Source organism: Artemia franciscana, chromosome 1, assembly GCF_032884065.1.
Source record: "Artemia franciscana chromosome 1, ASM3288406v1, whole genome shotgun sequence".
Classification (NCBI taxonomy): Eukaryota; Metazoa; Arthropoda; class Branchiopoda; order Anostraca; family Artemiidae; genus Artemia; species Artemia franciscana.
In genome coordinates, this window is record NC_088863.1 from 60,698,898 (window position 1) to 60,711,632 (window position 12,735).

At 34.4% G+C, this 12,735-nt stretch overlaps 1 protein-coding gene across 4 annotated transcripts in view; it reads left to right on the forward strand.

The window, feature by feature from the left end:
- The window catches only part of LOC136032221 (ero1-like protein), a 58,857-nt gene that overhangs the window by 41,170 nt on the left and 4,952 nt on the right, over nucleotides 1-12,735 (forward strand). For all 4 annotated transcript variants that reach the window (XM_065712452.1, XM_065712445.1, XM_065712461.1 and 1 more), the window contains exons 9-11: nucleotides 1,227-1,386; nucleotides 6,674-6,784; nucleotides 11,543-11,696. In XM_065712452.1, the coding sequence (XP_065568524.1) occupies nucleotides 1,227-1,386; nucleotides 6,674-6,784; nucleotides 11,543-11,696 (425 nt within the window). The remainder of the gene's footprint in view (nucleotides 1-1,226; nucleotides 1,387-6,673; nucleotides 6,785-11,542; nucleotides 11,697-12,735) is intronic.

A 12,735-nucleotide genomic window follows, 5' to 3' on the forward strand; every position in this document is an offset into this window, starting at 1 on the left:
TTACAAAAGACGCTCCGTCTATGAACGATCAGTACGGTGAGGTACGTTTAAGACATCTAGAAAAATAGATTTACATTTAGCGATAGCGATTAAGTGAATGCTCAAAGGCTTATGGGGCTCAATTTTGTCTTTTGATACAGCAGAAGAAATGGCCACCGATGATTATTAGCTTTAAAAAAATTACTTTTATTAATCATTAGAAATCATTTGGTGTTAAAGCTAATGGGAAAAGGGAAAGTTGGTTATCTACATAGAATTAAAATAACCACACCCATGTTGCTTCGGTTTTTTTTTTTTTTTTTTTTTTTTTTTTTTCTCAGCCCACTTATAGCTAGATTTTCTAATAGATTTTGCATATCTTTTCATATGATTTGCCATATAAATCGTGTCCTTTTCATGTTTAAACATAGATAGTTTTTTGCTATTGCCCGGAATGTGAGCTTCTTGCTCAACCTCAAATTTGAAATTTTTTGAATGATCTGTTTATTTTTCCAAAACATGTGGAATTAAACTTAGGGCTCTAGAAATATTGTCATTAAAATGGAAATTATCGTGATCCGACGAAAAGTTTGTAAATTAAAAAATCAAAAGGGAGGGAGGGAATACCATCAATTGTTACACATTTTTGACTTAATTGCTTGACTTATCTGGCCTTGGTGGTCGTCTCGGGGCCTCTCTCCTCACGAGCAAATATATTTGTCATCTAAACTGCTCTCTGTTTTGTGCCAATCTGAGAAGACCAGGGAGGTTGCAGTCGGAGAAGTTCTTCCAGCGCTTTGGGGGGCGATAAACGTGGGTGCAATTTCCAAATAATTCCTAATCTGCATAGGTAGTGATTTAATGTATTGGAGAAATCGCGGTCTGAAAGATTGCACCTAATAAATGAACATTAGCAAAATCATTCTATCTGGATCAGCTTTACATACAGAATACTAGAAGTAGCAATTATTTTCTTATGTTTGAGATTCTATTGTGGTCACATTGTTTTTTCTCAAAATCTCTCGGTTTTCTTACAAAGTTAAATCCGTTCTCGAATCGCCGTTTTCCACAAAATGCAATTTGGGGAAATATAGGCTACCTGATAAGTAGGAGTTAATTATATATACTATGATATATCTAATTATTTGTAGATATAACTAAGAGCTATATATATGTATATGTACAGATATATTATAGTACATATGTGTATATACATAAAAAGTCTAATATATTCACAAAAATTTTAGCTGCGGAAGTGCCTGGTGTTCTCAGTGACGGAATTAATTCACTGGGTAATTGGGGTCCGAACCTTGAAGAGTTCCATAGAAGATTTGATCCTGACAGAACAAATGGACACGGGCCTCAGTGGCTCAGAAATCTTTATTTTCTCTACCTTTTGCAACTAAGGTGCGTTCAAAACGTTTTCACTTATTCAATAGTAGAAATTACTGAAACTAGCGACATTACATTCAAGTAAAAAAGATCTAATTGAATGAAATTATATTAACTTTGATTTGCCATAATAGTTACAGCATTAGATACAACTTAGTAAAGAAACGAACGAACATAGTAACCGAAAATTTAAAGGCAAGTTTTAAAAAAAGTCAAATACGGAAGAATTGCCATTTAAACCTTATTCAGGAATACTAGGTGTTGTCTCCGTTAATAGTAATGGTAAAAGTTAATTACGAAGATTAATTTATGAAAATTTAGAAAAATGGCCTGAAATTGTACGAAAGTGTTGTCAGAACCAAATGAAAACTGCTCCATTGGAATCGCCATAGGCGAAAATCCTATATAAGAGAATTACTGTCTCCTTTTTGTTTTGTTGCCTTTTGTGAGCCCTGAGATATCTTAGAGAAATATTTAAGGTATTTCATGTGTGTTTCATGGCACTTTTGGTGTGTCGACCTTATGAAAAGAATCAAAGCTAAGAGGACGTTAAAAAAAAAACCACGAGCCTAAAAAGCTTACAAAAAGGATATGAAAAAGTGGTGACTTGTAGGTTGCTTACTGGGTTATTGATGCCTGCCCAAAAAGAACCAGAATATATCGATTAGAGCATCGATCTTTTTTAGTTGTTGTCTTGGTTATGGGCTTGAACGTGAGGTTACTGATGTCAACATCCTCTTAAATGGTGGGTCTTTTTTCTCAGAAAAGGAGCTTTATAACCATACATCATTCAGATAACACACTCGCGGATAATGAGAAGAAAGAGGTTTACTACAGAACTCTTTTTAAAGATGTTTGCAACAGAAAAACGTTCTTTGACATTCCACTAACTTTGAAAATGACACTTCAGAGTACTAGATTTTTTATTGTTTATGGAGTTAGGTATGGTTTCAGCCAAGAACGTATCCAGAATTTTTTTTTTTTTTTTTTTTTTTTTTTTTTTTTTTTTTTTTTTTTTTTTTTTTTTTTTTTTTTTTTTTTTTTTTTTTTTTTTTTTGTTTAGGGGGTTACAAAAAAGCTTTAAAAAACGTATCAAAAATTTGTTTATATTCATTTGTTACGTTTTTACGAGTTACACAGACATTTACGGCCTTGGTTTCAGCCTTATTTATTCATGTGAAACTGATTGAAATCATTTTCGTTGATTTGCCTGTGGGTAATTTCGTCAGTTGTAGCTCTAAGTGAGATTCCAATCTCTCTCTAGAAAGATTGGAATCTCGCTTAGAGCTGAAACTGACGAAATTGTAGATCTCTACATAAAGTTAGCTGCACTGGAAAATAGTCCTATCGTTCCGATGTTTACTAAAGAGAATTTTATCATCGTTAACGAGTTGCTTCTTCGAAAAATTAGCTCAAGTTATGTTATATTCTGTCGCAGTTGATCGACTCTCTTCAGTTGTCAAAGGCAAACAAACTGAAAAAGAAGGAGCAAAGACCATGGAAAGTTTTGCCAAGGACAAGAAATGAACAGTTAGTGCTAGGATGAACCAGGTACTTGCCAATAGTACACGAATAATTTTCCAAAGAAACATTTATGTTGATAGAGGGGTTGTCAATGGATCATTAGGTTATTTATCCTGCTTATAGTTGCTACCAACTGGTGAATTAGGTGGTATCGTTTCAACTTTGACGGACGGAAACTTCTGGCTGTAGTTTTCCGAGAAATCGTGCTTTTAGGTACATCTAATCACAGGGATTGAATGTGCAAGCGATGACGCAGGTGTTTTGTTTTAGTCCAGGTATATTCTATTCCGCTCTGTCAAGCGCAACTACTAATGCATTTCTATATTTAGTAGAATCCGAAGAAAATTTTGCCCAATGTGGGTGCTTTATTGGAGTATAACCGTCAGAGAAAAACGTCTAGAAAAAATCCTTCATCATTTCAAGTCCTGGAAATAAATCGGAAGAACTTCCGAATTGAAGAATGAAGAAGGCAACATTGTCCCCAAAACCTGCAGGAAAGGGGAATAATACCTGAAAAGAATGTATTATCTTAAAGATGCGCCGAAAAAATTTCATAATCGAGACATGGCACAAAATTGTTACTTAAAAAAAATCACAAAAAGCTACTTAAAAGCTTAAAAATCTTGTTGAAAGATTGAATAATAGAGGTTGTTAAATCCTCACTACGAGATAAACATTATCATGGCTTTATAAGCACACAACTGGCCCCAGCTGATGTAGATTCATCCTTCTGACAAACAAGTCCAAATCCAAAAGGATCCCGAAAGAAGCTGATCGTTTAAATTCACTAATATACATGACACTGTGGAGATATACAACGGTTTGAAAATTGACGGTTTTAATGAAGGTCAAACGCAGGAGTTCATTTTGGTCTTAAGAAAAGATGTCAAGTTAGTACTGTTTGTGTACAATTTCAGAAAAACTCGTATTGGCTCAATGTGCTTTTAAATTACCTTGATGTTAGTAAATTTTTATTGTGAATTTGCCTTTGCTGAGATAGATTCATAGCACCTGCGGAGGATGAGTTGAAGGGGGGGAAAGTGGAATAGCTAAGATTCAGATTGTTTCAGGTCAAAAAGATTTGGAAGAACAGGAGAATAAGTTTTGGTCATTGTGCCGTTATTTGTGGCAAAAAAAAATCTTTTACAAAAAAAATAAACTTTGAAAAAAAAACTCCAGTAAACAAAATGAAGCTTTAATTTGCAATAGACTTGATAATATAACTGAAAAAAAAATGGGTAAAAAAAGAAAAAAATACCAAACGTTATTTGAATTTTGGAAAAAATGGAAAAGATTGTGCTTAAAGATACTATTTTTCAAACTAACGATAATAATAAGTATTTAACTTGGTTGATAATTTGATAATAATTTGGTTGTTGTTAGCGAACCACATAAGATCAGTGAACTTTTAGAATATGTCTAGAAAAATTCCACTTCTGATTTCAACTCAACAAGTGCAAATGTATTTTTTAGCCCGATATGGCTTTCAATGCCTGTTGCTTATTAAATATCCAAATTTGATTATGTCTTAAGAAAAACAACATGATATGTAAGATAATGATTTTTAAACAATAAGCCTCGACAAATAAATGTACAATATTAACCTTCTAAAAATAAAACTTAGCGAATATCAAATTAAGAGAGATATACTTTCTAGTTAGGTGTCCAAAACAGCAGCCAATTTTCGTATTTTCTGCCCAACATTACTTCAATTATTTGAGGGAGAAATTCTCTTCAGTTGCCATAATGTGCTTCATCTGAGATACTACCAAAATAGGAATCAGTGGATGTCTGAAGGCAAAATAATTCATCACAAGTCTACTATGCCCTATATAGAATCAGGCAATAAACGTCAATGGCTTGTATTCAGGGTTTGCTACAGGACGGACAAATTTATAAAATTTAAATGCATAAAATCGTTACTTTTTAGTAGCTTTTGATATAAAAATTTGAACCAAAGTCCAGGGAATTAATTATGGTCGAAGTATCAGGTAAAACTTAGTTAAGAATGAATTCTAGCCCATAGTAACCGAAAATTTAAACTCTCACTTGTAAAAACAATTGTCGAATGAGGAAGAATCGTCAGTGAAGCTGATTAACGAACTTTTAATTGTGGGAGTTTCCAATATTAGCCTGAAACGCCTCGACAATGGTTTCGGGTGAAAATGAAAACTTTATCCTTGGAATCCACATAGCCCACAACCCCAAATCTCAGAATTACAGTTTCCCATTTGGAGCAACAAGAAAAATCACTTTCTCGCATTGGAAGCTATCATGCGTCTCTTTTTTCTTCGCGTTATTGGGGCACTGCAACTTCATAGAGAGATGTATAAGACACATTTGCGATATTAATGTATAACTTGATTGAACTATCAACTGCTATTAATAAACAACGTAACTGAATTATCAAATCTCAAATTCTGGTGCAATTATGAAAAGTGTAACGAACGTATCAAACTGAGTAGCTAGAGAACGAAAAGAAAGTACAAAATTATCACAACGAAACACAGAGGGAGGAGCAAAGGAACAAACTCAGAGCATAAAACGAGAACTAAAACAGGAAATAATGTAGGAACAAAAGTGTGAAGAAACACAGCAACAATACAAACACATAAAAGCATCAGAAAAAATTGGTGCTGGAGCAATGCAAAAAATTTTAAATGGAAGGACAATGGAAATACCGATATGGCCTATATATATTAGTCCCCCCCCCCCCAACTAGTAAATTTATGTAGAAGAGTGATCGTAGAAACTTGAGACAGTGCTCATAAAATAAGAAATTTTGGGAAATATCGGTACATCTTTAAGAGTCGAATTACATTGGGTTAAATTAAGAGTGTTTTAGCCAGTCTGTCTTTTCTGTCATTAAAACATTCAGCATATTACAGCAAATATGTGTTTTGAAAAGTTCTAAACTCACAAAAATGTTCATCATATGAACAAAACGATCACGGGAACAAACGTGAAAACGAAATCATTAGGAAAATACGTAGAATTACGAAGACGAAGTGACACAGGAGGGGATGAGAACAGTTACAAAACATAAACAAACACAGTAAAGAGACAGAAACAAGGCAAAAAGAAGCTAAGCAAAGAAAGTGAGATTGTTGACGGGAACAATCGCAGGGATCTTTCGACGAAATATTTCAGATACAAAAATGTTTTAATGAGTTAATAAATGCAAATAAGCAAGCACTTTGGGAGAAGTTACAAAAGCTAAAATTTTGAGCGAGACAAAATTTGTGTGGTTTTTAAAGCACTTTGGCGTGGAATATTTACAGCTTCATAGATCGTTTCTGTTTCACCTCAAAGTCTAAAATTTAGTTTTCATTTGGGCTAAACTTTGTTTAAAATAAAGAAGAGATTCTTGTTTTTTGGATATATTGTGGAATCTACAGTATCAATCTTTTTTTCTTCTTCTTTTTTTACTCTTTAGATTTGTTTTTAAAGGACTTTTTTAAGTTTTCCAGGTAGATTCGCCTACTAGTCGGAACTGAGTCACGTGGTCGTTTCTGCTTCTCAAAACCTCCCATCCTTACCAGAACATAGCTTTAAAATGAGGGCAGATGGGGAAGGGGTGTCAGAAAGAATGATCGGCAGTGTCTTGGCTTCAGATGGGTAGTCTTTGCAGCAAGTTCATCGTAGTAGCATTGCTGTGCATTAATTTTGACATGAGTAACTGAATCACAGTCGTCTATATAAAACTTTCATTAAAGATTTAGTTAGTAATAGCTTACAATTATTTTTGCTTTTCTAAAAATTAATATTTATGTTTTAGGGCTCTTGCCAAAGCTGCTCCGTTTCTGGAAAATGTTGACTATTACACTGGAAACGCAGAGGAAGATTATGAAACTAAAGAGGCTGTACGAGATATACTCAACATTGTCAAGTAAGTTGAATATAAACAAGAATATTTTACAGAAGTAGTTTGAATTTTTTTCAAGTTGTGTGCGCTCACGTTGAAAAAGATAAAATCAATATTTAATGGTAACAGGAACTTGGGAAACGCATCTTTTGATCACAAGTTCAGACTCCTAGTGCTTTGTTAAGGATAGACGTAAATCAAGGGTGACCTATCACCCCTAATTTACGCCTTACTCGCCCTCAGCTTCTAGTATATATCCAAAATGTGTTTCTGGGGGTGAGGTCATATGCACATCCCAAAGCTATGTAAATATTCCCCCCCTCTAGACACAAATTCTCACACTAAAATGAAGATGCTGTATGCGATATTCTCAGCATTATTGAGTTGGTCGTGTGCAGTATATAGTACGGTGAACTAGTTTGAGCTCTTTTTTTCAGGCCATGTGTTTTCTTTGATAGTTTCTGAAGTGTATTTTAGAATGAGCTTGAGTCAAACTAACATCTAAAAAACTGTGTAGCATCCAAATTCTCCCTCCCCCCTTTTTTTACTATTTATCCTCACTTTTGTGGAATATGCTCATAGTGACCGAATATTAAAAAACTAATTTTGAATAAACTGCCTAGTGAGTTGATTCAGAAATGGTAACTCTTATTTCGATTAATCTTAATGGTGAAAGTTTGTTGCGAAAACGAATTTATGGGAATATTAGAATATAACTTTAACCCTTCGTTAATGTTGTCAGGTCGAAATGAAAACTGTACTACTAATCACCACAGCCAAAAACTTCATTAAGGAGAATTACAGTCCCTGATCTTGAGCAACAAGGAAAATTAACGAGGAATGTCTTCCCTTTTTTTAACTTAATCAAAAAAAGTTATGTGTATCAAGGCTGGAAAACAATAAATCTGCTATATCTCAGGAATAGCTAAAGCTATCCGGAAACACATTTCCGGAAAGTTGAGACTTTCCTGAAATGTGTAAGAGGATATCAAAAGAAACTATGAGCATCTAGACAGTAAAAGAAAGCGCGTGGAATATCCTAGAAGGGGCTAGGGGGTTAAGGTGAAACTTTAGAGTATGTTGAACTAAAGTAGCTTAGGACCAATCGTGCACTATGGTTTTACAAGCTTGAAAACATAAAAATGTGCATGTTGATTTCTTACAGGCTCAGTTCCTTGTTTTGAAGCCTTGAGCATTTACTATTAGGTAGAAAATTATATTATTGTCTCCTGTAAAACTGTCAAAAAGTAGAAATATCCAAGTTACAATAGTTTTACCAGAAATAAAATAAGGATACCCCGAACATTCTGACCAAATACAAATTATTTTGAACGCAGGGTGAAACTTCGGGTTTTGTATCAATAAATTATATTTATCCTACAAGTCTTTCTTGATAGCAAATCTTTATTAGGTCATTCTTAAGTTAGAAATGGGAAAAAAGGGAAGTTCTCCTGAGCATGCGCCATGTTTTGAAACTCGCTGGGGGCAACCAAGTAGAGCTTGGCCATGTATTTATTAGTGGAATGAAACCTAATTTTTTCCTCCATTTATTGATCTAAGCGCTGGGAAATAAGCGTAAGTCGCGGAACTGATACCGACGTTTCAACGTAACCAACAAAGTTTGCTAGAAAAGGGAAGTTTCCTGAGTTCACTTGAATGTAATGCAACACATTTAGGAAGGTTTTTAGAGTTCCTGGAGGAATAACTCAAGGCGTAGATTTAATCTTGTTATTTCTTTGACGACTAACCAGCTAGAAGTAAGGACATTCAAGTTTGATAAAAATTGAAATATTAGATAAGATAAATTTTATTTTAAAAATGTATACAAAATACTTTGCAGTACCTGTTAAGAAAGCCCCAAAAGTTTGTTGACAGTAGGTGACAGTCTGCTCTACTTTACATTGTACTACATACAAACATATAAACTACATACATATACATACAAACATATTATTCTTTTGCAAGGAAAAATCTCTTAACTGCAGCCTTGAAGGATGTTAGACGACTCGAATACTATTGACTCCTTATCAAGAATAAAATTCACGTTTTCATTTTAATGAAAATAAAAAGCAGTTCGACTGTCTTTTGTTAAAACCCAAAATACGGATTATTTTTCAAATTTTGGTGAAGCTTTTTTTGAAAACACTAGTTTTTTTATTTAGAGCTTCATTAATAAGTTTTCCGAAGTTAGATTTATTCCTGTACTTGCTGCCCCTTTTTTGCATGACGTAAATACCTTGTTTTGTAATTCTAGTACGTACGCCCCAGGAAATCTGATTTTACCCTTGTAGATACTAGAGTGAGCCTCAGAAAGTATTGTAATTAGAAAAATTGTAACTGTGCCATTGGGCACACCTTGTTGAAACTGGGGAATATTTATCTTTAACACAGCAATGGATTTACATTGTTGATTTTATGTAGAAGCTTTTAACAGAGGAGAAACGAACGGTAAAACTCAGAGCGAACCCAAATTGTCCCATATAAAAGAGGATGGTACACCTTCACTACTATTCCGGCACTATTTTCGTTTGTTCATTTTCTATTGTTTTGTTAGAAAAGAGTAAGGTAAAATTTTTACTTTGTGTCTTATTGAAAATAACTGACTAATAAAGCAAATGTTTTTTTTTTTAATTTATCACTTAAAGGAATTCGAATCAAGTGACTGCAGCCATTCGCGAAAACTCATTTCATCTAAAGGACCTTAACTGGCTAATTGAAGTTACCGGTACTGAGAGATGCATCCATACAATTTCACTTTATTTTGGTTTTAGTTTAAAAGCAGTCATTCCAAAATTGTGGAGGATGGTCAATTTTTTTCTAGATCTTCTTCTCTCACTTAAGTAAACAGGATCTCTCCTCATATGATGAGTTTTACTCCTATGACTTTTTGATCAGAAGTCATCGATGATCCATTTTGGTCAGTCCGTAACTTGGCAGGATTGAGGTCAATAAGCAAAGATACAGGGTTTAATTGGGTTTGAACAAGCTCTTCTGTGCTTCTCCGTTTGGTTACGGTTTGCTTGAGAAGTGTTGAGATGAACTGACTTGTTTGCTGTATCAACTAAAAGAAAAAATAATAATTGTACCCACTACCTATGAGCGTTGCATATATGGAAAGCTTAAATGACAACTTCGGCGACGGAGCTCTCATTGGGTTGAAACTACGCAGAGAGGTTTTTGGGCATACTATGTATTAATCGTTGGTGAACGTACACTGCCTCGAATATCCATGTCCTTTGGGATGGATGGACTAAGGGTATATTATGTCGTGCAGATTGCTTCAAACAAGTCATGGGGGTGGAAGATATTCTCAGGATTTTAGCCAATATTTTGAATTTTTTAAGTGGCTGCTCAATGCGTCAATGTTTCACAGGGAGGCCTTTTTTAGGTACTGAGAACTCACAATCCTCGATCAAGGTTTGGATCAGTCAATGCTGAGTAATCTGTCATTACTGAAAGCAATCTGTCCTCTACTTCAGGGTACAGCCTTTTCTACTTTTGGCAGCTAGAATTCTTTCTTACGAACATGTATTTTTACTCGATAGATGACAAATTTCACAGATCCAGTAATATCGTTAAGATCGTGTTGTGAGACGAGTAACTCTAATGGTTCTGGCAAAACAAAACGCGAAAATTGAAGAAAAACTGATTGAAGAGAAATCAGAAACAACAAAACCAGAAAAAAATGATATTGAAAAAATGGCTACCTCCATTCCTTAACAACCCCTCCCCCTCCGTCCAAATAAAAGTAAAAATGGAATAAAAATAAACAATGCGAAGATAGCCATAGTCGACCCTCGATTCTATTCCTTTTTCTGTTAATGTAACTTAAGAATTATCTTTTAAGTTAATATTTTTTTTGTCTGGGTTTTTCCTTATAACAAATGAATTAGAGAATGTACAAAAATTTACTGAGCGAAACGTCTGCGCCAGCTGAGTAGGAACCCTTAGAAACTGGCAGATTCTCATAAGGCGCTTCAACACCTCAAAGAATAGCAAAATTATTACTTGTAGTCTAACAAACTTCTGCCCAAGGGAAAGGGATGATTTAGTGAGGTTTGATTTTTACTGCTGATTAAAAGGGCGCTATAATAAAAGAAAATCTTTTTTATATGCTTTTGACTATATCGGCTCGACATAACTGTCCCTAGGAAGGGTACCAAAAATCCGAAGTGGTGGCTTGAAATACTAAGAAAGATAATTTTTTGGCATTTTCCAATTTTTTAACTAAAATGGTTCACTTGAAGAATGTTCATTTGGAGCGGTACCCCCTTCCCCCTACCCAGTGTATGCTGGTATGCATATGAAAATAATTGTTAATTCAACGCTCACATGTTTGCTCAGTAATAAAAGATGCCATTCCCTCAATAACCATGTTTGGTGCTCAATTTACTTGCATTCGACCAAAATCTCTAGAGTTTAGGGATTATGCTCCCATTTCTAGATTATTCTGAAGGATGGGAGAACCTGGTATGAAATCCCTAAAAATTTATTTCTGGTAATAGTGTAATTATCTTAAAGGGTTGAGGATCTTTTTTCAAGTTTAAATTTTCAGGGGATCCATCTTGCCTTGCCTCCTTCTTTAGAAGTATGCCTTTATATAAACCTATTTTACGGAAAAGAATTTCGCAAATACTGCAGACATAAAAGGGGGAGCAATAAGACAAATTCTTGCGGCCTGAAAATCTAAATCAGTGTATTACAACTACGTTTGGATTGCTAGTCTGCCTAGGGGGAGGGGGTCATTTAAATGCAGCCATTACTGTTGTTTCATCCTTCCAGAGATTTTGAGTATCATTTCAATGAATCAACTATGTTCTCTGGTGGTCAGCAAGCTGTGAAACTGAAAGAAGAATTTCGACTCCACTTCCTCAACGTCAGCAGAATCATGGACTGTGTTGGTTGCCAAAAATGTCGTCTGTGGGGAAAACTTCAGGTAAAACCTTCTATCTGATTTTTATCGGGACTAGGGGAAGAAAAAAATTACAACGTTTATTACTTTTTTTCGTTAGCGGTGTGATTTGCAGTTTTCATGGAGAAAAACAAGTTACAAAATATTGTAACTTTTTGTACTTTTTTTTTCTTTTGGTTTGTACTTTTTTTTCTCTATTTTGTTCTTTTTATTTGTTCAAGGTTTTAATACGATAAAATTAAGAACATACTCTTGTATTTCAACCGGCTTGAGTAATTTGGATAAACAAAAGAACATGCCCTTAACATGTTCAGAGCGTTCACATATCAAAAATGTTTTTTTTTATTATAAATGAAACAACAAAATGAGGTCATCTCTCAATTGGATCTTGATCTTTACTGAATAATGAGACGGCAATGCTAATAAAGTTTGTAACTTGAGATAATCCATAATTTGTATCATATGTAATTGTAATCCATCTTTGATAATCCATAATTTGTATTACATAAATAAATAAATAAATATATTCGCAAATTTGAGGGCAGGCCGTTAAGCCTCTACAAAACAAAAATCTTAATTTGCATTTCTTCTAAATTTGCATAAGGAGAAAATGTCACTTGAATATTATTCATCAACTTCCTTCTTGAATGTCCGTAGGTTTGTGGAGCAGATTACTCTTTCTGGTAAGTTGTTCCAATGCTGAACAACTCGGTTTCAGAGTCGGTTTCAACTCGGTCAGGTATACATGGTTCTATACCTTACACATTTGGCCGATTTCTTCTCAGGGGGAAGGAGGAACTTTTTCAAAAGAACAGAACAAGCGACTCGTATATATTTAAAAAGAGAAGCAAAAATAAAAGCCTATGGGTTTCCCTGGACTAGGGGAATGCCAATAGAAGGAAAATGTTGAAAATGCTCCAGAATGACGCCCAGAGGAAGAACAATGGGTGTTATAAGTGGGGTGTAAGGGCATGGTTGTCTGCTATTCTTTGTGTTAAATTCTGCTAAAGCCCGATTTTATTTTCCGTTTTATATATGTTCTTTTCAGGTTTCATTTATTTAT